Raw genomic sequence first — 18,295 nt, forward strand, 5'->3', positions numbered from 1 at the left:
TGAAAGAAACAGAAAAGGGAAAAGCAAATGTCAAATTTTCCTTATACACAGGGCAAATCCTAAAAAAAGTGTTCTTATGCATAGTTCCAAAATGAAGCTATCTCAGGAAAGAAGTGTAATCATTGTTACCCATTATCTGCCACATCAAAGTTTTATGTCACCAAGATTATATAAGGCCTGCGTACCAAGTTCATCGTGCAAACTGCTGCCGCCTACAGCAGATGCATTGTCATGTGATGCTTCTAAGTGGACACTCCCATTTCTCACCAGCAAGGAGGCACTAGCACTGAGCACTGCAGCCTGGGAAGGGGGGCGGGACTGGACTTTGACCTGGGCTGTGGACTGCTGGTCTTGCTGACCATCTTGAAGGCTAGGAAAAAACATGGATTGGGGAGACATTACAGGGAAGAAAAGAGAAAACAATAGCTAGAAGTCAATATAGAAAACTAATTAAAAAAAAAAAAAAGATTTCAATGTAACCTAAGAAAGAGCTAACAAACTGTAAAATATGCAGATCATACTGCCGGCTTAAAATTTCTGGTCTTTAGAAATCTGATTCATGGTGATGAACACAGAAAAAGTTCAATGTATACGTAAAGCAACCAATCTGTGACACCTTTCCACCTCAAGTCAACAAAGTTCTAGTATAAGGAAAAAAGTAGCAAAGAAGAGTCACAAGTACACTAAATATATGTAGGCTGTAGCTGGTCCCCCATAGAAAAAACCTATTTTTTAGTTCAATATGCATTTTTATAAACAACCTTGATATAATTATTCTAGAATTGTTCTTTCAATTTCATATTCTGGCATCTCAAATTCACAATAAGACAAAATTTCTATGCACTTGAAAACCAAAGAATCTTTATCAAATGCAACCAAGATGACAATTTTGAATCAAAAGAAAATCACAAACTAGTGAAGAAAACCAGAATAAAAAACACTGACTCAATCAAGTGAAATAAAAATGACTGCTGAGATGCTAGAAGAAATATAATTCATATATAAAGTGTTTTTTCTATCAAAAGCCTACATAGTTCTGAAATAAGGCCACAGGCTTTATATACAGGTGTTAGTTAACAATAATTATGTTCCCTTAGTGAATTCTGTTCTTATCTTTTCCAATTCATACCACAGTTTCATTACAAGAACCCATCGTTTTAGAAAACCGTAAAAATAATTTGGAAACCAGTAATTTCTCAAGGGATATTATAGTCTTTTCTGAATTTTACAAAAATTTAAAAATACTTAGTATTTTGTGATTATGTTATTAAAATTATCTAAATTATCTAAAAATTAGATAAAATTAAGAAACTATATTATATTCTTAACTCATTTTATATGTTTATATGTATTTTAAAACACTATGAATTTTAATTTTCTTAGTATAACACAAATTTAAACTGATGAAACTCATGAAAACACTTTGAGTATAATTATTATATGTCGTTCTCTACATGATGTTCAATGCAACTCCGCACTATTATTAAAATTATTAGACCTTTTAGGAATTAAAAGAAGTATGCTATTTAGAATGGCCTTATTCGGTAACTTTATCATTTTCATGAGTATCAATTTCTCTCTAATCCTTTGAATTAAACGCAGAGGTTTCTCTGATGTCTATAAAACAAGACTAATCCTGCTGCAGACTGGAAAGAGAGCTGTAATTTGAGGTAGAGTTGAGCCTTGAACAACACGGGGGTTAGGGAGCCAACTCTCCAGAGTTGAAAGTCCACATATAACTTATAGTGCCCCTCCTTACCCACGGTTCAGCATCCAAAGATTCAACCAATTACGGATCATGTCATCCTATAGTATTTATTATCGAAAAAACCCCACATGTAATTGGACCCACACAGTTCAAACCCATGTTGTTTAAGGGTCAACTGTAACCATGAAATAAGACTAAGTAAAAAATACTTCATATATTGTTTAAAGCTGTGGTTATCGTAACAGAACACACTCTGGAACTGTACTGTCTACTAAAGTAGCCACACATGACTAAGGTAACTAAAATGTTAGTTCTTCATTCATGCTAACCATATTTCAAGTACTCAAGAGCCACGTAACACAGCTAGTGGCTACCATGGCTACCACAGCTACCAGAGTGGGCAGAAGCTAGTAGTTAGTGTCTTCTATACTGGACAGTACAGATTATAAAATATTTCCACCACCACAGAAAGTTCTGTTAATCACCACTACCTGAAATGTTAATTTTTTTTCAGGCTTCTTTTAGAGCCAATAAAAAGTACATAATCTAAATAGAGCACAGGAATGTATGCAACATATAAAAAAAAATAAGTCTGCAAAACACTGACTTAATGCTTACCGGCACTAACTTTTTAAGTCATAACTATAAATAGTAAGTCTGTCCTTGGAAGCCATCTAAAGTTATCCATAAACCTTACCAAAATGACCCAATTTCACAAGGGAGAAAATTTTGAGTAGCTCAAGTACTATGATCCTTCAGATTCAGAAGACAAAATTTTATAATATATGTATATATATACTCAACAAATTTTTCCATCAATTTTTTCACTTAAAAGTCATAAACAAAGGTGCTATACGGCAGTTAGATGTATTCTAATGTGAACGTATTGAGAATACACTAATCTTCAACATATCCATATATAAAAGGTTTTCAAAATATTAGGCAATGCATGAAAATCAACTCCAGAATAAAGAAACAAAGAAAATTAGCCAAAATCTATGCAGTTGTAAACGTCAAGTTTCTGAACATCAAAAGCTAGACAAAAAATATTTATGTCCCTTGAATTCCTGTTTTCAAGAATCCTTCAACAAGAAAAAAGCGTATTATTTTTGCACAAATTGCTAGGAAAACTATTCCTGGAGGGTGGTACTTCACCTTAAGCTAACTAATAATTGACAAAAATTAATCTTTTTTACAATACCAATTATATATCAAAACTATCAGTTTCAGAAAAGGTAGCAACTATTTCACAACACAGAAAAGGTAGAAATTTAGGTTTCTAAACTATTGGCTATCAGTAGCATCACTGACATGCAGTCTTACTAATTAATTAACTCTTCTAATTTAAATGATAAAAAAATATAGTTGGTCTTGGTCTTTCCTTCCTCTGTACCACTTACTTAATATTTGACACATTCTGCCTTACGCTGTTAGTTATCTTTGTATGTATCTCCCCAAGTAAACAATAAACTCTAAGAGTATGATCACATTATTGCTATGAATCTCCAGATTCCAGAGAACACTCAGAAGAGTATCTTGAACACAGTACACAAGCAACAAATATTTGGTGGATTCCTTCCTGAGTACCACAAAATGATATGAATTTCTAATTATGGACTCAGTTATTACTATGACCTTATTTGATTACAAGTCTTTCAATCTTATATTAAAAAAAAAAAATCTAAGAATACAGTAAAGCTTCTTTCCCTTCCCCCAAATGCACTGATGATTTATTTTCATTCCAGTCCATTAACTAGAGTTCTAAAGATATCACATTTAGGCTGATAAATATAGAACTAACTCTTAATATTAGTATTATAGAATTTTTAAATATTCATTTTTGTTTTTATCTCTAGTAACTGGGAAGAATTAATAAGGGCCTACAAGGTTAACTTAATGAACAAAAAAACTTTAAAAAGTAATTCTGAAATAGGATATTCTAACAAGCATAAAAAATACATGCAAATTCTCTTTGTGAGGAAATTGATGATTCACCCCCAATCCTTGGAGACATATACTTTACAAAGTTGCTTTTTAGACTGTCGATTACTTACATTATTCATTAAACTTTAAAATACGTTAATAGATTTTACTGATATTTATAGAGTAATTATAATTAAAGTATTATCATACCTATTCCATTTCTTTTCGACAAGTTTTCCAAGTTTTGCATAACCACGCTATCCTATATTTATTTAAAGATGAGATTACTATTATGTAACTCACATTGAGAATTAATACCACTATTACTTTACCTGAATATTTTTGCAATTAAAAAAGATGGTTTTATTCAATTGGTGTTTCTCCTAATTCCTCACAGCTAAATTTTATCTTATTTCATTCATAATGAAGTCAGCCTCTTTAAGATACATGCAATCTTTGTACTGGAAATATCATGGAACCTTAACAAAATCTACATGCTGACTGATTACCGGAAGACTACTTTCCAAAAATCCTAATGTGAGCCCTATACAAATAAAAGGCTCACAGTATATCCTCATTTGAATGGTGATGTATTTAAAACCTTAGAAAAACATGGAGAAATCCTATGTGGTTGGCTGGAGTTAGAACAGTTCTTTAATATTCCACCAGGCAGAGAAAAAAACCGAATTTGTCTACATTTCTTTAGTGAGTGAGATCCAAAGAATGAAAGGATTTTTAAAGACTAAAAAGAGAAGGTTATAAAAGATTAAGAAATATCAACATGGAGTGAGAAGGTAAGCAAAGAATATATCTATGGCAAGTATTATTCAAGGGGGAAAAAAAGAGGTTAGAAAACACAAAATAGGAAAAGTAAAATGAAATGGTGAGCACCTTCTGCAGGTTGGGACTACAGCCCAAATACACCAGCAAAAAAAAGTTACCTCAGGGAGCAAAGGAAATAGAAGAGGAGGGCTCACAAAAAGTAAAGGCACTCAGAAAAGATTTCTAGACCAAATGTTTCTTTTCAATGGTTGCTTTCCCATTTTTATATTTTAAATATTGGTTTAACTAATCCACACTGCATTATAAATTAGGTATTACTGCAGGATTAATTAGGAACATGATCTATGAAAGATGAAGTTCCTGATTGTAATGTAAAACTCAGAAAAACAATCAAGTCTTAAATCCCAAGGGGAATATAAAATAAAGCAGTAATTTAAAGATATAAGGATTTTGCTACTTTCATAAACAAGATTTTAACAAGGGAAGGGATTTATCTCTTCAAACCTACCATGCATTCAACAGCAGTTATTTCACCAAATTTTCTTCCTTTTGAATTTCAAAATGTAGTAAAATAATTTGGGTAATGATGCTTTTTGACGCAAGAGATTAATAAGAGCATACGGTATAATAACATACGCACTGCTTAAGCAAGCACATATATTTTCGTCCATATTTGTATTCTTTAAATAAAGCATAAATCTTTTGAATAGGTTTTTTTATATTTCTAATTCAAGCCATAGGCTCATTAGATTTGACATAATTGAGAATAAAAAAGCTGAAGAATTTCAATAAAAAATTACTCCCAAGATTATAAATAGATGCTTTCCTAATTAGGAATATTGGAAAAATAATTTTTTTTTGTTCAGCATACTATAGAGGTTGAGAAATTCACCATAAATGTACATACAAATATATATATCTGTATATACATATCTCCAACTGACCATAAGTTACCAACAATTAAATATTCTAGTTCCGTGTCATTTACTAGGTCCTGGTGATTAATTTTTAGGCAATGCAAAATAAAATATATCATATTTTAGTGAAATAAAATAATCAAACTGGTTTATCAAGCTGACGTCAACAAGCTCACCACTCAGTCCATATTTGTTCATATTGAACACTGTTCAAGGTGTTCGGGAAAGATACTGCATTAATATTACTAATTTGGAGTAAGAAAAAAAATGAAAAGCTGACTTAAGGCCTCTATTTACATTTTTATAACTGCCCTAAAATAATATTTGTGATTTAAAATTGGCTAAACCAATCTGATCATTTTGTTTAAATAATGCAATATAAGACATGCATAATGCAATAAGCTCACAGTCACATGCAGAGAAAGCCTAAAGAAGCGTAACGGTGTAAGAGAGAAACTGGAAGAAAAAGAAAGCTATTTAATAAATGCTTTCTTGAGACTGACAGAACAAGTTAGAGGTCTGTTACATGCATGCTAAGCTTGGTGGAATTTTAAAATACCATACCTTAGGGGTGATCCGATGAGCAATGTAGGAGGGGTAGGGTTACTCCCTGCATTGTGCCGGCGCCGTACTGCCTGGCGCCTAAATGTGCTGCGTTCACGGCGAAATGACACTGCCTCCTCGCTGGCCTGTGCTGCTGCATCAAGACAGACTTAGGTCAAACAGGAGCCTAGGTCAGAGGCGTAAACAGCAGCTGAGCCTGTCCTCCCCAGATACGACAGATAACAGTGAACCTATGAAAACCTTTTGGCTCAGTCAGTCAAGTTCCCTTTACTTTGAGGGTGGGAAGTCAGGGACTACACACATTCCTTTTTGTTAAAGATAACTGTTTCTTTAAAACTAATGTTTCTGATCTGTTATCTGGCCTCACCGTCTTCTCTTCAACCTCAATTTTCTATTTTAAGATCTCTGTTGTTTTAAATCTTTTTCTAAAAGTCTTGTTTATTTAGTCCCATAATCCTCTACTAGCCCTTTAAGTCAGCCTTAAAAGTACTGTATGTGTCAGTTCCAACCAATGGTAAAGGGGCATTAATTTCTTCCTTTCATGAAGACAGTAAAAGCAATCATGATAGTACTTGTGATGACGAGGAGTCAGGCAGTAAGTTTATCTCACACTACACCCTGTGCCACAGTTTTGGCAGCATTAAGTGAAACTGCTGCCTGCTATGCGGCACAACTAGCTTTTTAAATGCTCAATTAGGTAGCATGTGTATATGTTAACTGCAGAGTAGTTTGCTGCCATAGAACTTTATTCAACTCCACGCCCTCACACTGGTCCCCTCAACACCAGGAAGCAAATGTCAGCAAAATATCACCAAAAAAATTAGAAACCCATAGCTTAATCCAAAAGCAATAAAGTACAAACTAAAACCAAATATATAACAATGAGAAAATCAAAAATCAAAATCATGGAGAAATCCTATGTGGTTGGCAAAAACTATGGCTTAATAGAATTACATAAAATTTTATAAAATCATGACTGATTTGGGTTTCTAACACAAAATGCAAAATGATGTTTATCCATTTGAATCTAAAACAATTGTTTCCTATAGTGATCTAAATATTTTAAGAATCATTTTGATTTTGAGAAAGGATATTTTGATACTAAATATGAATAAAGGCAAAACAACTTAGCCCAGATGACATTTTTTTTTACAACAAATGAAAATTTCTTTCTTTTTAGCAAGTATGAAATGGATTACAAAATCAACAATGTTGTATTTGGACTTCAGTTCTCTGACAAGCGTTCTTGACATTTTGAAGGCGTTACTAATTCTCATCATTATTCTGCTTAGCAACAGCCATTTCCATCAATTTAAATGTTGATTTTAATAAAGTATTCTTTTAAATGTTTACACTTTTATCCCTTCCCCAGGCTGCCCCAGTGAATGTTCTTTGTGCAATTAATCCATTATAATTAGGAATATATGGATTACCTCCAGAAGACATGGACTTCTCTATCTTTAGGCAATGTTTTCTTTTATTAAAGGGATGACAAGCACAGAATTATTTCACCCACTTGGCAAGATTCTGCCAGTAAGAAGTGTAAGTCACAAATAATGGGTCAACAATTTACATTCCTTCTTTCTTTTTCTGCTCACGCACTCCAGTGACATTCTAAAGTTAGACAACTAAATCAGAATTAGGCTCTGGGGCTTTGAATCCAAATCAAACTTGACTCCCGGAGCTAATACTTCTTTTCTTTTCTTTCACCAGTTTTATTGTGATATAATGAAAATTCATTTAACGTGAAAAGGCTGTTACTTGTGATGTAAAAGCTCATGTATACAAAAATTATATATGACCTGTGAGAACAAATAATGCTGATTAAATATGATTATTTAGAACTGTGCTGTCCAACATGGTAACCACTAGCCATATGTGGCTATTTAAACTTAAATTAATGAAAATTAAAAGTTCAGTTTACCAGATTCATGACCCACATTTCAAGCGCTCAACAGCTGCATGTGGCCAGATACAGACACTTCCATCACCACAGAAAGCTGTATCGTACGGTGCTGATTTAGAGAGTCAAGGATGCCTGTTTGTCACTGTAACCTACAGAGCATATTGTGTGCTTTGCCTATTCCTGACAACCAAGACCTCAACAAAGGAAACAGTAACCAGCACTGTCACTAAGAAGAAAACATAATATTGGCACGGCAGTCATTGGATGAAGGATAAAACAAAGCAAACAAGCCACTCGAAAGAAGAAATGAGAAATTAGATGAGTGACTCGTATACCTGTTAATGGTTCTCAGACGTCAGTAAGGTTAATTTGGGTTATGAAATTTTAAGTCACTATTTTAAACCTCAATTCAAGACTTATTTTTGAAATTATATTGAAGATTTCTATTCTTTTGTTGTAATAAACTATTGCTCAATTTACAGGTCAATTCACTTCTTTTAAGAAACTTTCAAACATTCTTTCTAGTTTTAGATATGTTGTTTCAACCAAAATAACAGAGTAAATTTACCCAGCTAGAATTTATAGAGAATAATTTAATCCATAAAATGTACTAAAATCATTCAGAAGGATTTGGAAAAAAGTAAAAGATGATCACTGAATACTCAGAACAGGAAGAAGGGAAATAGGAAACAGCTTTCTTTACGATCTTCCTTCTACTGAGGACTTAATGGGGTTAATTTAAAATAAAAGCTAGTTATTCTGTAGTATTGGGACAAAAAACAAAACTACAGTGTCCATTTGTAGTCAAAATGTTCTTTGGCTTCTCCAGAAGGCACTTTTTTTTTTTGCTAGTAACATACCACTTACATCTTGTTATCTGCAAAATAACTATTAACACTATTTTCTTAATAAAATAGTTTTAGAAACATATCAAAAGTTTAGACGTTCATAGAACAACATATTAAAGTGGAGTTATGATTACTGCCCATGTTATCCTCTGTAATATTCAGGGTATAAATAACCAATGATAAAAGAATATTCAATGTTTACTAGAGTCATCCCTTTAACAGTAGCTAGGATCACACATTCGGCTGAAAACACTGTGCTATTATTTATGGTCACACAAATAAGATTAAACCATGCCCCCCCGGGAAGGTGCTACTTATATAGAACATTTCCATTTAGAACAGGTTGCAGTGGGGGTCCAGTTCTATTAGAGCCGAGGGGGAAAAAGTGTCTAAAGCTTAAAAATAATTTGCTGTAAGCATGCTCAGTCACATAAGTTATAGCCTTACTTGATGAAAATTCACTTCCACAATCCAACTACAAAAAACTCTTTTTGAATCCTTTAACTTTATAAGAGAAAGAAAACAACAACAACAAAATCTTTTAACTAGGGAACCAGAGAGGAGAGAGAAAACACTTTAAAACCTGGTTTTGAAGTTGATATTGCTTAAAACTTAGTATCCCCTGGCAAAGAATAAAATTAACTAGTATAATAATAAGAGTATAAAATGCAAACAGTAAAAATTTAGCACTCTAGGTACAACTAAATTTTATGCCTGTGTAGGTAAAGGAGAAAAAAAATCACAAACATTCAAGTGATTCAAAAACCATGAATGGCAAGACAGATATAAAGCACTTTCAAGGACATATATTTAGACAAATGTGAATTTTTTAACATTTTTTTAAAAATTATAAGAGTCTTGGCTTTCTAATTATTTCTTTGTGTTAAAAAGACTTCAAGAGACTGAATTACAATCATAAGTTTAAGAGAGAACTTCAGATAATTTACCTCTATTTCTGGAGTAGTGATACAATCATTCAATTAAGTTTAAACATTCTCATGCACAAGGCACAGATATCCGAAGATGTTTTAGACAGCTGTGGTCTGATCTATTCCTAAAGACCACAGAGAAAACAAAATACACACCTCCTGCCTAAGGAGTTATTTCCCATTTATCTCAACGAGTTAAGGAAAATTCTACACATTCTATACTGAATTATTTTAATGCACTATTTTTCTTTAATATGGGGGTATTAAAACAATAGACTTCATTTGTTTTAGTCTGTTAAAAAACAGGGAAAGCATTAAAGGCACTAATATACTTTCAGGATGACTGGGATGGCACAAAAGAGCACAATTTGGTGAGGCCGGAGGTGAGGGTTGTTCATATTGTATCTCAAAAATTGGAAAGTTATGAGCAAAAATACATATAGAAAAAGATGTCACTTAAAAATGATGCGAATCATACAGCTGACTGCTCAGTGAAAGGATTCATATGTAATAAGCTGCTTTCTAGTTGTTACATGCTGCTATGGCTGGCCTCTTGTGATAGCTCAATGGCTAGTAAATGAATTGATAAAAATTTAGACAGAAGACACTGCTCAAGAAAGGTGTTGTTTTCAGCAGGGAGTGTCTATTGTAGGAAAAAAGGAGTAAATTTGGGAAGATCACGAAAATAAAAATGTGTGTTTTGGTACCACAGAAGCAAGCTGTTTAAGCAAACACTTTAAGGAAAAAAGATGAAAGTATGAAACAAATATATACACATTTCAGAAAATTAAAATATATATGTAAACATTCTGAAATACACTGAAATATTCTTCAAGGTAAAAATTATTTTACTTAAGAATTAAGTTACTATATGAAGAAATGAACATTGAAATGATTTTGCAAAAAAAATTTTAAAGGAAATATTTTAGTCTAGGCATGAAATCCATTTTATCTAAACATCTTCTCCCTTTCTTACTTTCCATGTCAGTCAAGAACGATGCTAACATCAGCATGCAAAGATTTTGTTCTAATATAGAAACAAATGCTTTATAAGCATCATTTTCTGGGAGGCCAAAGAACAAGAATCTGCACAATTTCTAAGCATTCATTCTGAATTAAAATAATTTCCATCTATGAAAACATTTTAAAGGTCTACTCTATTTTTTGACACATTAACCAACAAACAGTAGCAAACAACAACAAAATTATTTGCTGTATCTTGAGTTAGAGGATTTGCATATCTTTATTGATACTCTCCATAATCCCAGGCAGTCAAACAAATACAGTTGGGTAGACAAAGTTAAATGATACTCTGGAGTCATTTCGCAACAGTTCCTAAAAGATATAGTTTAAGGATTACTTACTTTCATAGGTGGTTCCTAATCTTTTTGAATCCTTTGCAAACGGTCTGATAGACCCTCTCTTCTGGAAAACTGCACTCAGAAACAGTTTTGAATATATTTTCAGGAGATTCACATAATAAGGGATCATTAGTGAAGAATATATATTTGAAGTGACATATTTGAAAAGGAAAACTTCCTTACAAATGGCATCAGTGTCTTAGTTTTCATAATAAATCTAAAAAGCACTTGACACATGGAAGCTTGTTAGAGTCTGATCATTAACTGTGAGACATGCTTAAACAGTTATTATTACTGTTTCACAATTGAGGAAATTGAGACACAGGTTTAATGGCTTGCCAGACTATCTAGTTAGTAATTAGAGGTGGTATTAAAATGTAACTGTTTGATTCCTTATACAGAACTTTACTGCTGCTAGAAAGAATGGGCTGGTTTTGGGAATTGGATACACAAACCCTTATTTGCCTCATCAATAAAATACCTCTTTTCTTGACACTGCTTTAAGAGAAGATAATTTTTTCAAGTAACTGAAGCATCCAAACCTGTTTACTACATCTAATGAGCATTCTTCTATGTGGTTTTATATGTCCAAGCTTTCTTCTCAGTATAGACTAAATATAATACAATCTTTCCTTAATCACATATATTTATTAGTGCGTTATACTGTAATACAGCATTAAGTTATGATACTATGATGTCCTTGAACAAATTAAGATAGTTTGCCCTGCATTTAATGACTCCCTACCACTGTGTTTTTGGCACTGGTGTGTATGGTTATTCCAGCTTCCGTAGAATTAGCAGTGCGTTTCTTCTGCTGTCATTATTTTTATCCTCTACAAGCACCCCTCCCTTTCTACTAATTTTCTTCTTCTCACTTACTATGTTGACTGGGAAATCAGAAAATTAAATTTCTTAGAATTTAGAGTCCCTCTATTCAGTAAAATAAAACAGCTTTAATCCACATATTCTTGTCTGTTCAGTGGTCTTTGTCTTTTTTTTTCAATGATATTTGGGATCAAATTTATATGTATGGTACAAACCCTCATAAACTGTTTATCAAGAAGATTTGGCTTTTCTTTAAATAAAGGGATATTCCCTTAAAAAAAGACTATCTTTGGTTCCCAACACAAAAATATTATAATAGGATCCTATTTCATGCTTATAAAATAGTGACCCAAGTATTACATTTAAAATAATTTTCTCAAACAGAAAAACAGAGGTTGAGAAATTCAGAAAAAAATACAAAGAATAACAGAATGAATATAAACCTTCCTATTCTGGTTGCTCTTTATAGTCTGTTGAATCAGGCAATATATAAGTTTAAGTTACCCAAAAGAAAACAGGATAATTTTCTATCATATATAACTTGTCTGTACTTTTTATTCCTAAAATACTAGTCATAAGTTATTAAAGATATGCTTTATGGGCTTCCCTGGTGGCGCAGTGGTTGAGAATCTGCCTGCCAATGCAGGGGACACGGGTTTGAGCCCTGGTCTGGGAAGATCCCACATGCCGCGGAGCAACTAGGCCCGTGAGCCACAACTACTGAGCCTGCGCGTCTGGAGCTTGTGCTCCGCAACGAGAGAGGCCGCGATAGTGAGAGGCCCGCACACCGTGATGAAGAGTGGCCCCCACTTGCCGCAACTAGAGAAAGCCCTCGCACAGAAACAAAGACCCAACACAGCCATAAATAAATAAATTAATTAAATAAATAAACCCAAAGTTAAAAAAAAAAAGATATGCTTTATAATTATAAAAGAAAAATTAAATGCAAAAACAAGAGATCATCAATAGAAAATGTCTTAGCCTGAACATAAAACTTTCTTCCTGCCTAAGCAATCACAGAACATTATTGATGAAATCCAATTTTAACCAAAGTACTAGATTAATGGTGAGACATCCTATGAAAACAATCATTTGCTATGTGACTGAGTATCAAAAGAAAAGTTATATGACATATTGCTGCCAAGGTAAGATTAAAATCCATATTACTAGATTAGATGTTAATAAAAATATTTTTCTTTTTGGTATTATGTAAGAAATTAGGAATTCAGATTATTTATTTTTACTATTATTGAGTTTCACAATGGCACAATGAGAGTATCTTTAATGTATTTCTATATCTAATCATTTTCTTCAACTTTAAGGACAGGATACATATGAGTAGCGTAACAGACTGGCCTGTGAAATAGAAACATCAGCACTATTAAGCTGTTACTATGTGCCAGGCACTGTTGTAAGCATTTTACATCTATTAACTCCTTTAGTCCTCATAAAAACCCTATAGGATGGGCAAAGCTGGGGCGAAGTGAGAGTAGCATTGACATACATACACTACCGAATGTAAAACAGATAGCTAGTGGGAAGCAGCAGCACAGCACAGGGAGATTGGCTCGGTGCTTTGCGACCACCTAGATGGTTGGATAGGGAGGGTGGGAGGGAAGCTCAAGAGGGAGGGGACATGGGGACACGTGTATGCATGTGGCCGATTCGCTTTGTTGTGCAACAGAAACTAACATGGTATCGTGAAGCAATTATACTCCAATAAAGATCTATTAAAAACAAAAAACAAACCCCTATGGGATAGACACTATTATCATCTCCATTTTAAGATGAGGAAGCCAAGGCTTAAGAAGGTAAGCAGCTTTCCCAGAGTCACGACTACAATGAGCCCATATACTAACAAGGATGTATGACTCCACGTCACTGTATTAGGTACCTGCTATTTTAGAATATTTAATTTTAGTACTTTAAAGTACACTTCCTTAGTTCCATCCTTCCACAGGACCAACATCCATTCAGCTTAAAGATAAGACAAAAAGAAATTGTCGGAGAGTTCATTAACACATCCAAATTCATTAGGATAAAATCTACTTATGGTTTATGTATAGCCATGTGAATGGTCAAGCAGTAGCCTCTGTTGTGCTGACACATTTCAGGAGTAGAGTATGTAAAGCAGAATAGATAGCCAAGAAAAATTTCTCCTAATTATCAAAGAGAAGTAACAATCTAATAAATTTTACAAAGTATGGGAGTCTATATAATTTTTAAATAATGAAAACCAAAATATATCCTCTCCCACTACCACCAATCATCCAAAAAGCCCAAATAAGACCGGAATAAAATGTCATGAAAACCAACTAAATATAAATCCAATACGTTTAAGCAGTTTAGTTTTGCTCTTATTTTTATTCTAAACACACTGAAGCTCAAATAAAAATAGCCCCGACAATGCCTTCCTTTGGCAAAAAATGTTTTTTCACAGCCCATAGATGATTACATTTATTCCACTAAAGTGCGTGGAAATTTTTAGTTCATTATTTGTTTCTTATTAACAGTCGATGATTTGGTTTTTTTAAAAAAAAATAAGAACACAAACAAATGAAAAGCTGGAATCTGGAAAAATGAGGGCTCATCTTAGTCAAAGATCAGCACTGAGAAGCAAATAAGACCTCCATATAACTTTTCCTAAAAAACAGAACACCCCACATCCCTATGAAAAGGAAATGGCATTTTAAATACAAAGACATAAGATTTACTATAGCTCTTACACATATTTTAGTATTTACATTTCAACAATATTTAGAACAGCAATATTTTTCTATCATTGCATATTCACTCTTAAAATTTATTTTAATGACTTTAATAAAAATTAAGCTATAATTTAAAACCCAATGGTTTCTTGCATATTGTGAACATATCTGATATGATTTGTGTGAGAAATCACTAAAAGCATTTCAGACCTTTTATAAAAAACAGAATGATACCCACATCAAAGACTTCAGGGAATTTAATTACTATACTGTCACCAAATGATTACAACTTCAGATATAATTAGTTCTCAATATTCAGGTCTGACAGACTAGTTTCTTCCTTAGGTACTAAAGATCATTTTTCTACATTCCCATTAGAAATTAATCTTTGTTAGAAACTATACCAAAATAAGAGAATGTTTACCACTTTATGGACTTTTAAAACACTGTGGGTGAAATTAGAATTCTTTGAGAGAAAAAGCTTGTTCCTTGTTTCAGAATGTTTGTGCAAACAAAAAACTCAGCTTAACCTTTCATAAAAGACTGAACATTACTACACCAACAGACTATAAACTTTAAAACTAAAGATATAAGCTTTATTAAAGGATATGAGGCGGAGGATAAAAAAGCCACGTGCTAGCTAGCAACACATGACTTCATTCTTCTGATTCTAGTCAAGAATGAGATTCCATAATAACCAAACAGAGTAAGCAAACTATTCTGGGCAGAAAGAAATACCAAGAAACTCTGAAATAAACAAAATGGCCAATACACACTGACAATATAAAATCACCTATCAAATTTTGCACAATTCCTCATAAACCTGAAATAAATAAGCTATTACTTTAATCAAAACACCATCACTGTTATCATAGGGAGCACTATATATCCACTAATGGACAATAAATGTCAATATAAACTATAAACGCTGATTAATAAATTTAATGTGAAGTTACAGAAAAAAAATAAAATGTTTTTAATGCCTAAAACTTGAGTAAGCAAGAAATAAAACCAAAGAGACAGACAAAAAAAAGAGCCACAAGTTTTCAAAGTACATAGTCAGAGCTAAAGTAATATTTGGACAAATCTTATATAACAGGTTGAGTGACCTAATTCTGAAAGTTCAGTAGCACACATTGTATAAGAGAGAACTAAAAATGGTTTGGCGCCCTAATAAAATTCTACATTTTGTTGTTGCTATGGCTGTACGAAGGAGGAAGGGGACCAATTTTTTGTTACTCCTGGTAAAACATTAACAGGTGGCAAATGGCTTAGAAAAGGTGAATGCCATCAAGAACAAACTGACATACTCAAATAATACAACAAAAAAACATTTTCTTGGTGTTCACACCAAAACCTTTTCTAAGATAACCATCTCCCTCTTCATGGAAAGAAAGTTTATTTTAACAACATAGTGGAAGAGGGGCTATTAACACGAAATACACTCTAAATTGGTACTCCAATCAATAGCACCAAAAATTACAGTGACTCCTGGGTAAATCTCTTCCTGCAATTCACTTACCTCCACTGACTGCGTCTTGCTCTTCACCTTCAGGAAATGCAACCTGGCTTGGCAAGCTATTCCTAGATCGAGTGACTGTCTCTAACTGGGAAGCCCGTCCCAATAAAGATAGCTCATCTAGCACCTCTCCCTCTTTGGCCTCGAGATCTGATTTTGAAGTGGTTAAGGGTTCTATGCTTTCGGGTGCCATCAGCCTAGTGGAGTCATTTAAACACGCTACTGTGCCGCTGTCCAGGCTCAACACTCGGGCCCGAGTCTTGGCACTATTTGTGCTGGAAGTCCGCCGTGCTGTCCGCTTCTTGCCAGTTCCTTCAGGGCCCAGATGGGCTTTGTGTGCGTGCTCAGAGTCGGTGCCCCTCTCCTTAGGGGCGTGTTTGGTCTTTAGGGCGCTGTATCTGCCCTCGGGAGACTGACATGAATGAGAAGTGGTGCTAGAAGAGCTGTCACTGCCGAACTGGTGAGCAGACTGAACGCTTGACGCTCTGCTCAAGTCACTTTGGTCACTGGAGTCCTCATCGTGACAGAATATAGCACTATGTGGCTTGGTAGCAGAAATACCTCGAAAGGACACGTAGTCCCTGTGCCGACTTGAATCAAAACTGCTAGCCCGTTTTTTCCCTGTCCGTCTCCTGCCTGACTTATGAGCAGAGGCTGTCCGGTGGATCAAGCTAGAGGATTTTGGTCGTACATCCCCTTCCTTTTGCTTTCCACCAACATCTTTACCAACTTTTGAATCCACTGAAACAGCTGACTTATCGCTCTCCTCCTCTTTGTTTTCAGCAGTTTTCCCAAGTGGTGTGTCCCCCTGTGAAGTAAATTCATTTGCATGGGGGTTTTTATTGGCTTCCTCAGATGCCGAGGTGCTGAGACCTTTCTGATTGTGCATATCATCAGCGCTATTAGAATCCTTGGCTTCTTGAACCCCACTATTCGTACTCACTTCCAAGGCAGTTTTCTCACTGCTAGTCCTTTTGTCACTGGCACAGCTACTCTTGTCCTCTGGCTCAGCGCAGCACTCTTTCTTCTGAGCGCTGTCCTTTCCCACTTGGGGAGACCCCTCGTGCTCTGACAAGATGCTCTCTATGTGCGTGGAGCTGGTCTGCTCGCTTTTGTAGCTGCTGGCGGTGCTGTGAGTGTCCCGGTCTGTACCACTGCAGTAGCTCTCTGTCGAGCCACTACTGCGCGTGCTCAGACTCCGCAAGCTGTCCATGCTTTTGTCTGCTTTCAAGGGTTTGCTCTTCCCACTTTTGGTAGGTGGCTGAGAATTACTGTTTTTCAGCTCACCAACAAGCTGAAATTGCCCAGATAAACAAGAATTTTCCACCAAGGATTCTTTGGATCCAGAATGAGGCTTGGAAGATTCTAACTCACTAACAGGATCTAACCCACGTCTTTGCTGATACAGAGGGAAGTCATTCAGTGAAGTGTCTGGAAAAGCCACAGCAGAGCTAGAAGTCCGTGGTACACCTCGCGGCCGGTGATCTTTCCTGTAAGAGTGTGAATGTAAGGGGACAAGAGATGCTACTTCTGTGTCACAGGCACTGGACAGAGACTGCTCGATGTGGTGGTGGTGGCTGTGACTTGGCAGGCTCACTTTGTCACTGAAGTCTCTCGGTAAGTCCTGTCCACATGAGGATAAGGACGGCTGAATGGAGATGAAGGAATCATTGGAGACCAGACGGAAGAGCTTCCGATCAGTTGCCAAATCTGTTTCAAACATATATTTGGAAATGTTAACACAAATCTACGATCTGTTTTTCTACTGTTTAACAATGGAAAGAATTCACAGTGCACCATAAAAGTATAAACAATTTCTCAAGTAGCTTACTGAATAACAGTTGGCCAGTCATTCCAAAGGGCTGGTTTTATTTCACAGCTGTACAAAGAAAGCATTCTACTAACGGAATGAACTCAACTTCCAAACCTTCAACTGGCTTCAGAAAAAGTTCTATAGATTATTAACAATAAAATAAGAAGCAACGAAGGATTATACTTAAAATGAACCTGGATTTCTGTGCGAGTTCTGTCCCTAACTTACTAACTGGGTAACCTTGGGTTACCTTTCTAAGCCTCTGTTTCCTCATCTGTAAAATGTGATATCAATCTCACTTAGTACCATGGAATAACTGAGTTAATAACATAACGTTGCTTAGCACAATGTATGGTAGCTATCATTATTTTACCTTGCAAAATTAAAAATCTTTAAAAAAACCTAATATAATTGCTTTACAAATCCACAAAAACCTAGAGTAATCAGAAACAAACAAAAAAAATCAAAAGGCTGACCAATGCACAGACAAG

At 34.7% G+C, this 18,295-nt stretch overlaps 1 protein-coding gene across 5 annotated transcripts in view; it reads right to left on the minus strand.

Annotated features, from left to right (window-relative positions):
• PCNX1 (pecanex 1) overlaps positions 1-18,295 on the minus strand; it is a 167,680-nt gene that overhangs the window by 90,907 nt on the left and 58,478 nt on the right. For 2 of the 5 annotated variants that reach the window (XM_068543475.1, XM_068543458.1), the window contains exons 6-8: positions 15,995-17,701; positions 5,896-6,028; positions 186-370 (exon numbers count right to left, since the gene is read on the minus strand). In XM_068543475.1, the coding sequence (XP_068399576.1) occupies positions 186-370; positions 5,896-6,028; positions 15,995-17,701 (2,025 nt within the window). The remainder of the gene's footprint in view (positions 1-185; positions 371-5,895; positions 6,029-15,994; positions 17,702-18,295) is intronic. The other 3 variants (XM_068543493.1, XM_068543484.1, XM_068543467.1) reach the window with 2 other exon arrangements.

This window comes from Eschrichtius robustus, chromosome 1 (assembly GCF_028021215.1).
Source record: "Eschrichtius robustus isolate mEscRob2 chromosome 1, mEscRob2.pri, whole genome shotgun sequence".
NCBI lineage: Eukaryota > Metazoa > Chordata > Mammalia > Artiodactyla > Eschrichtiidae > Eschrichtius > Eschrichtius robustus.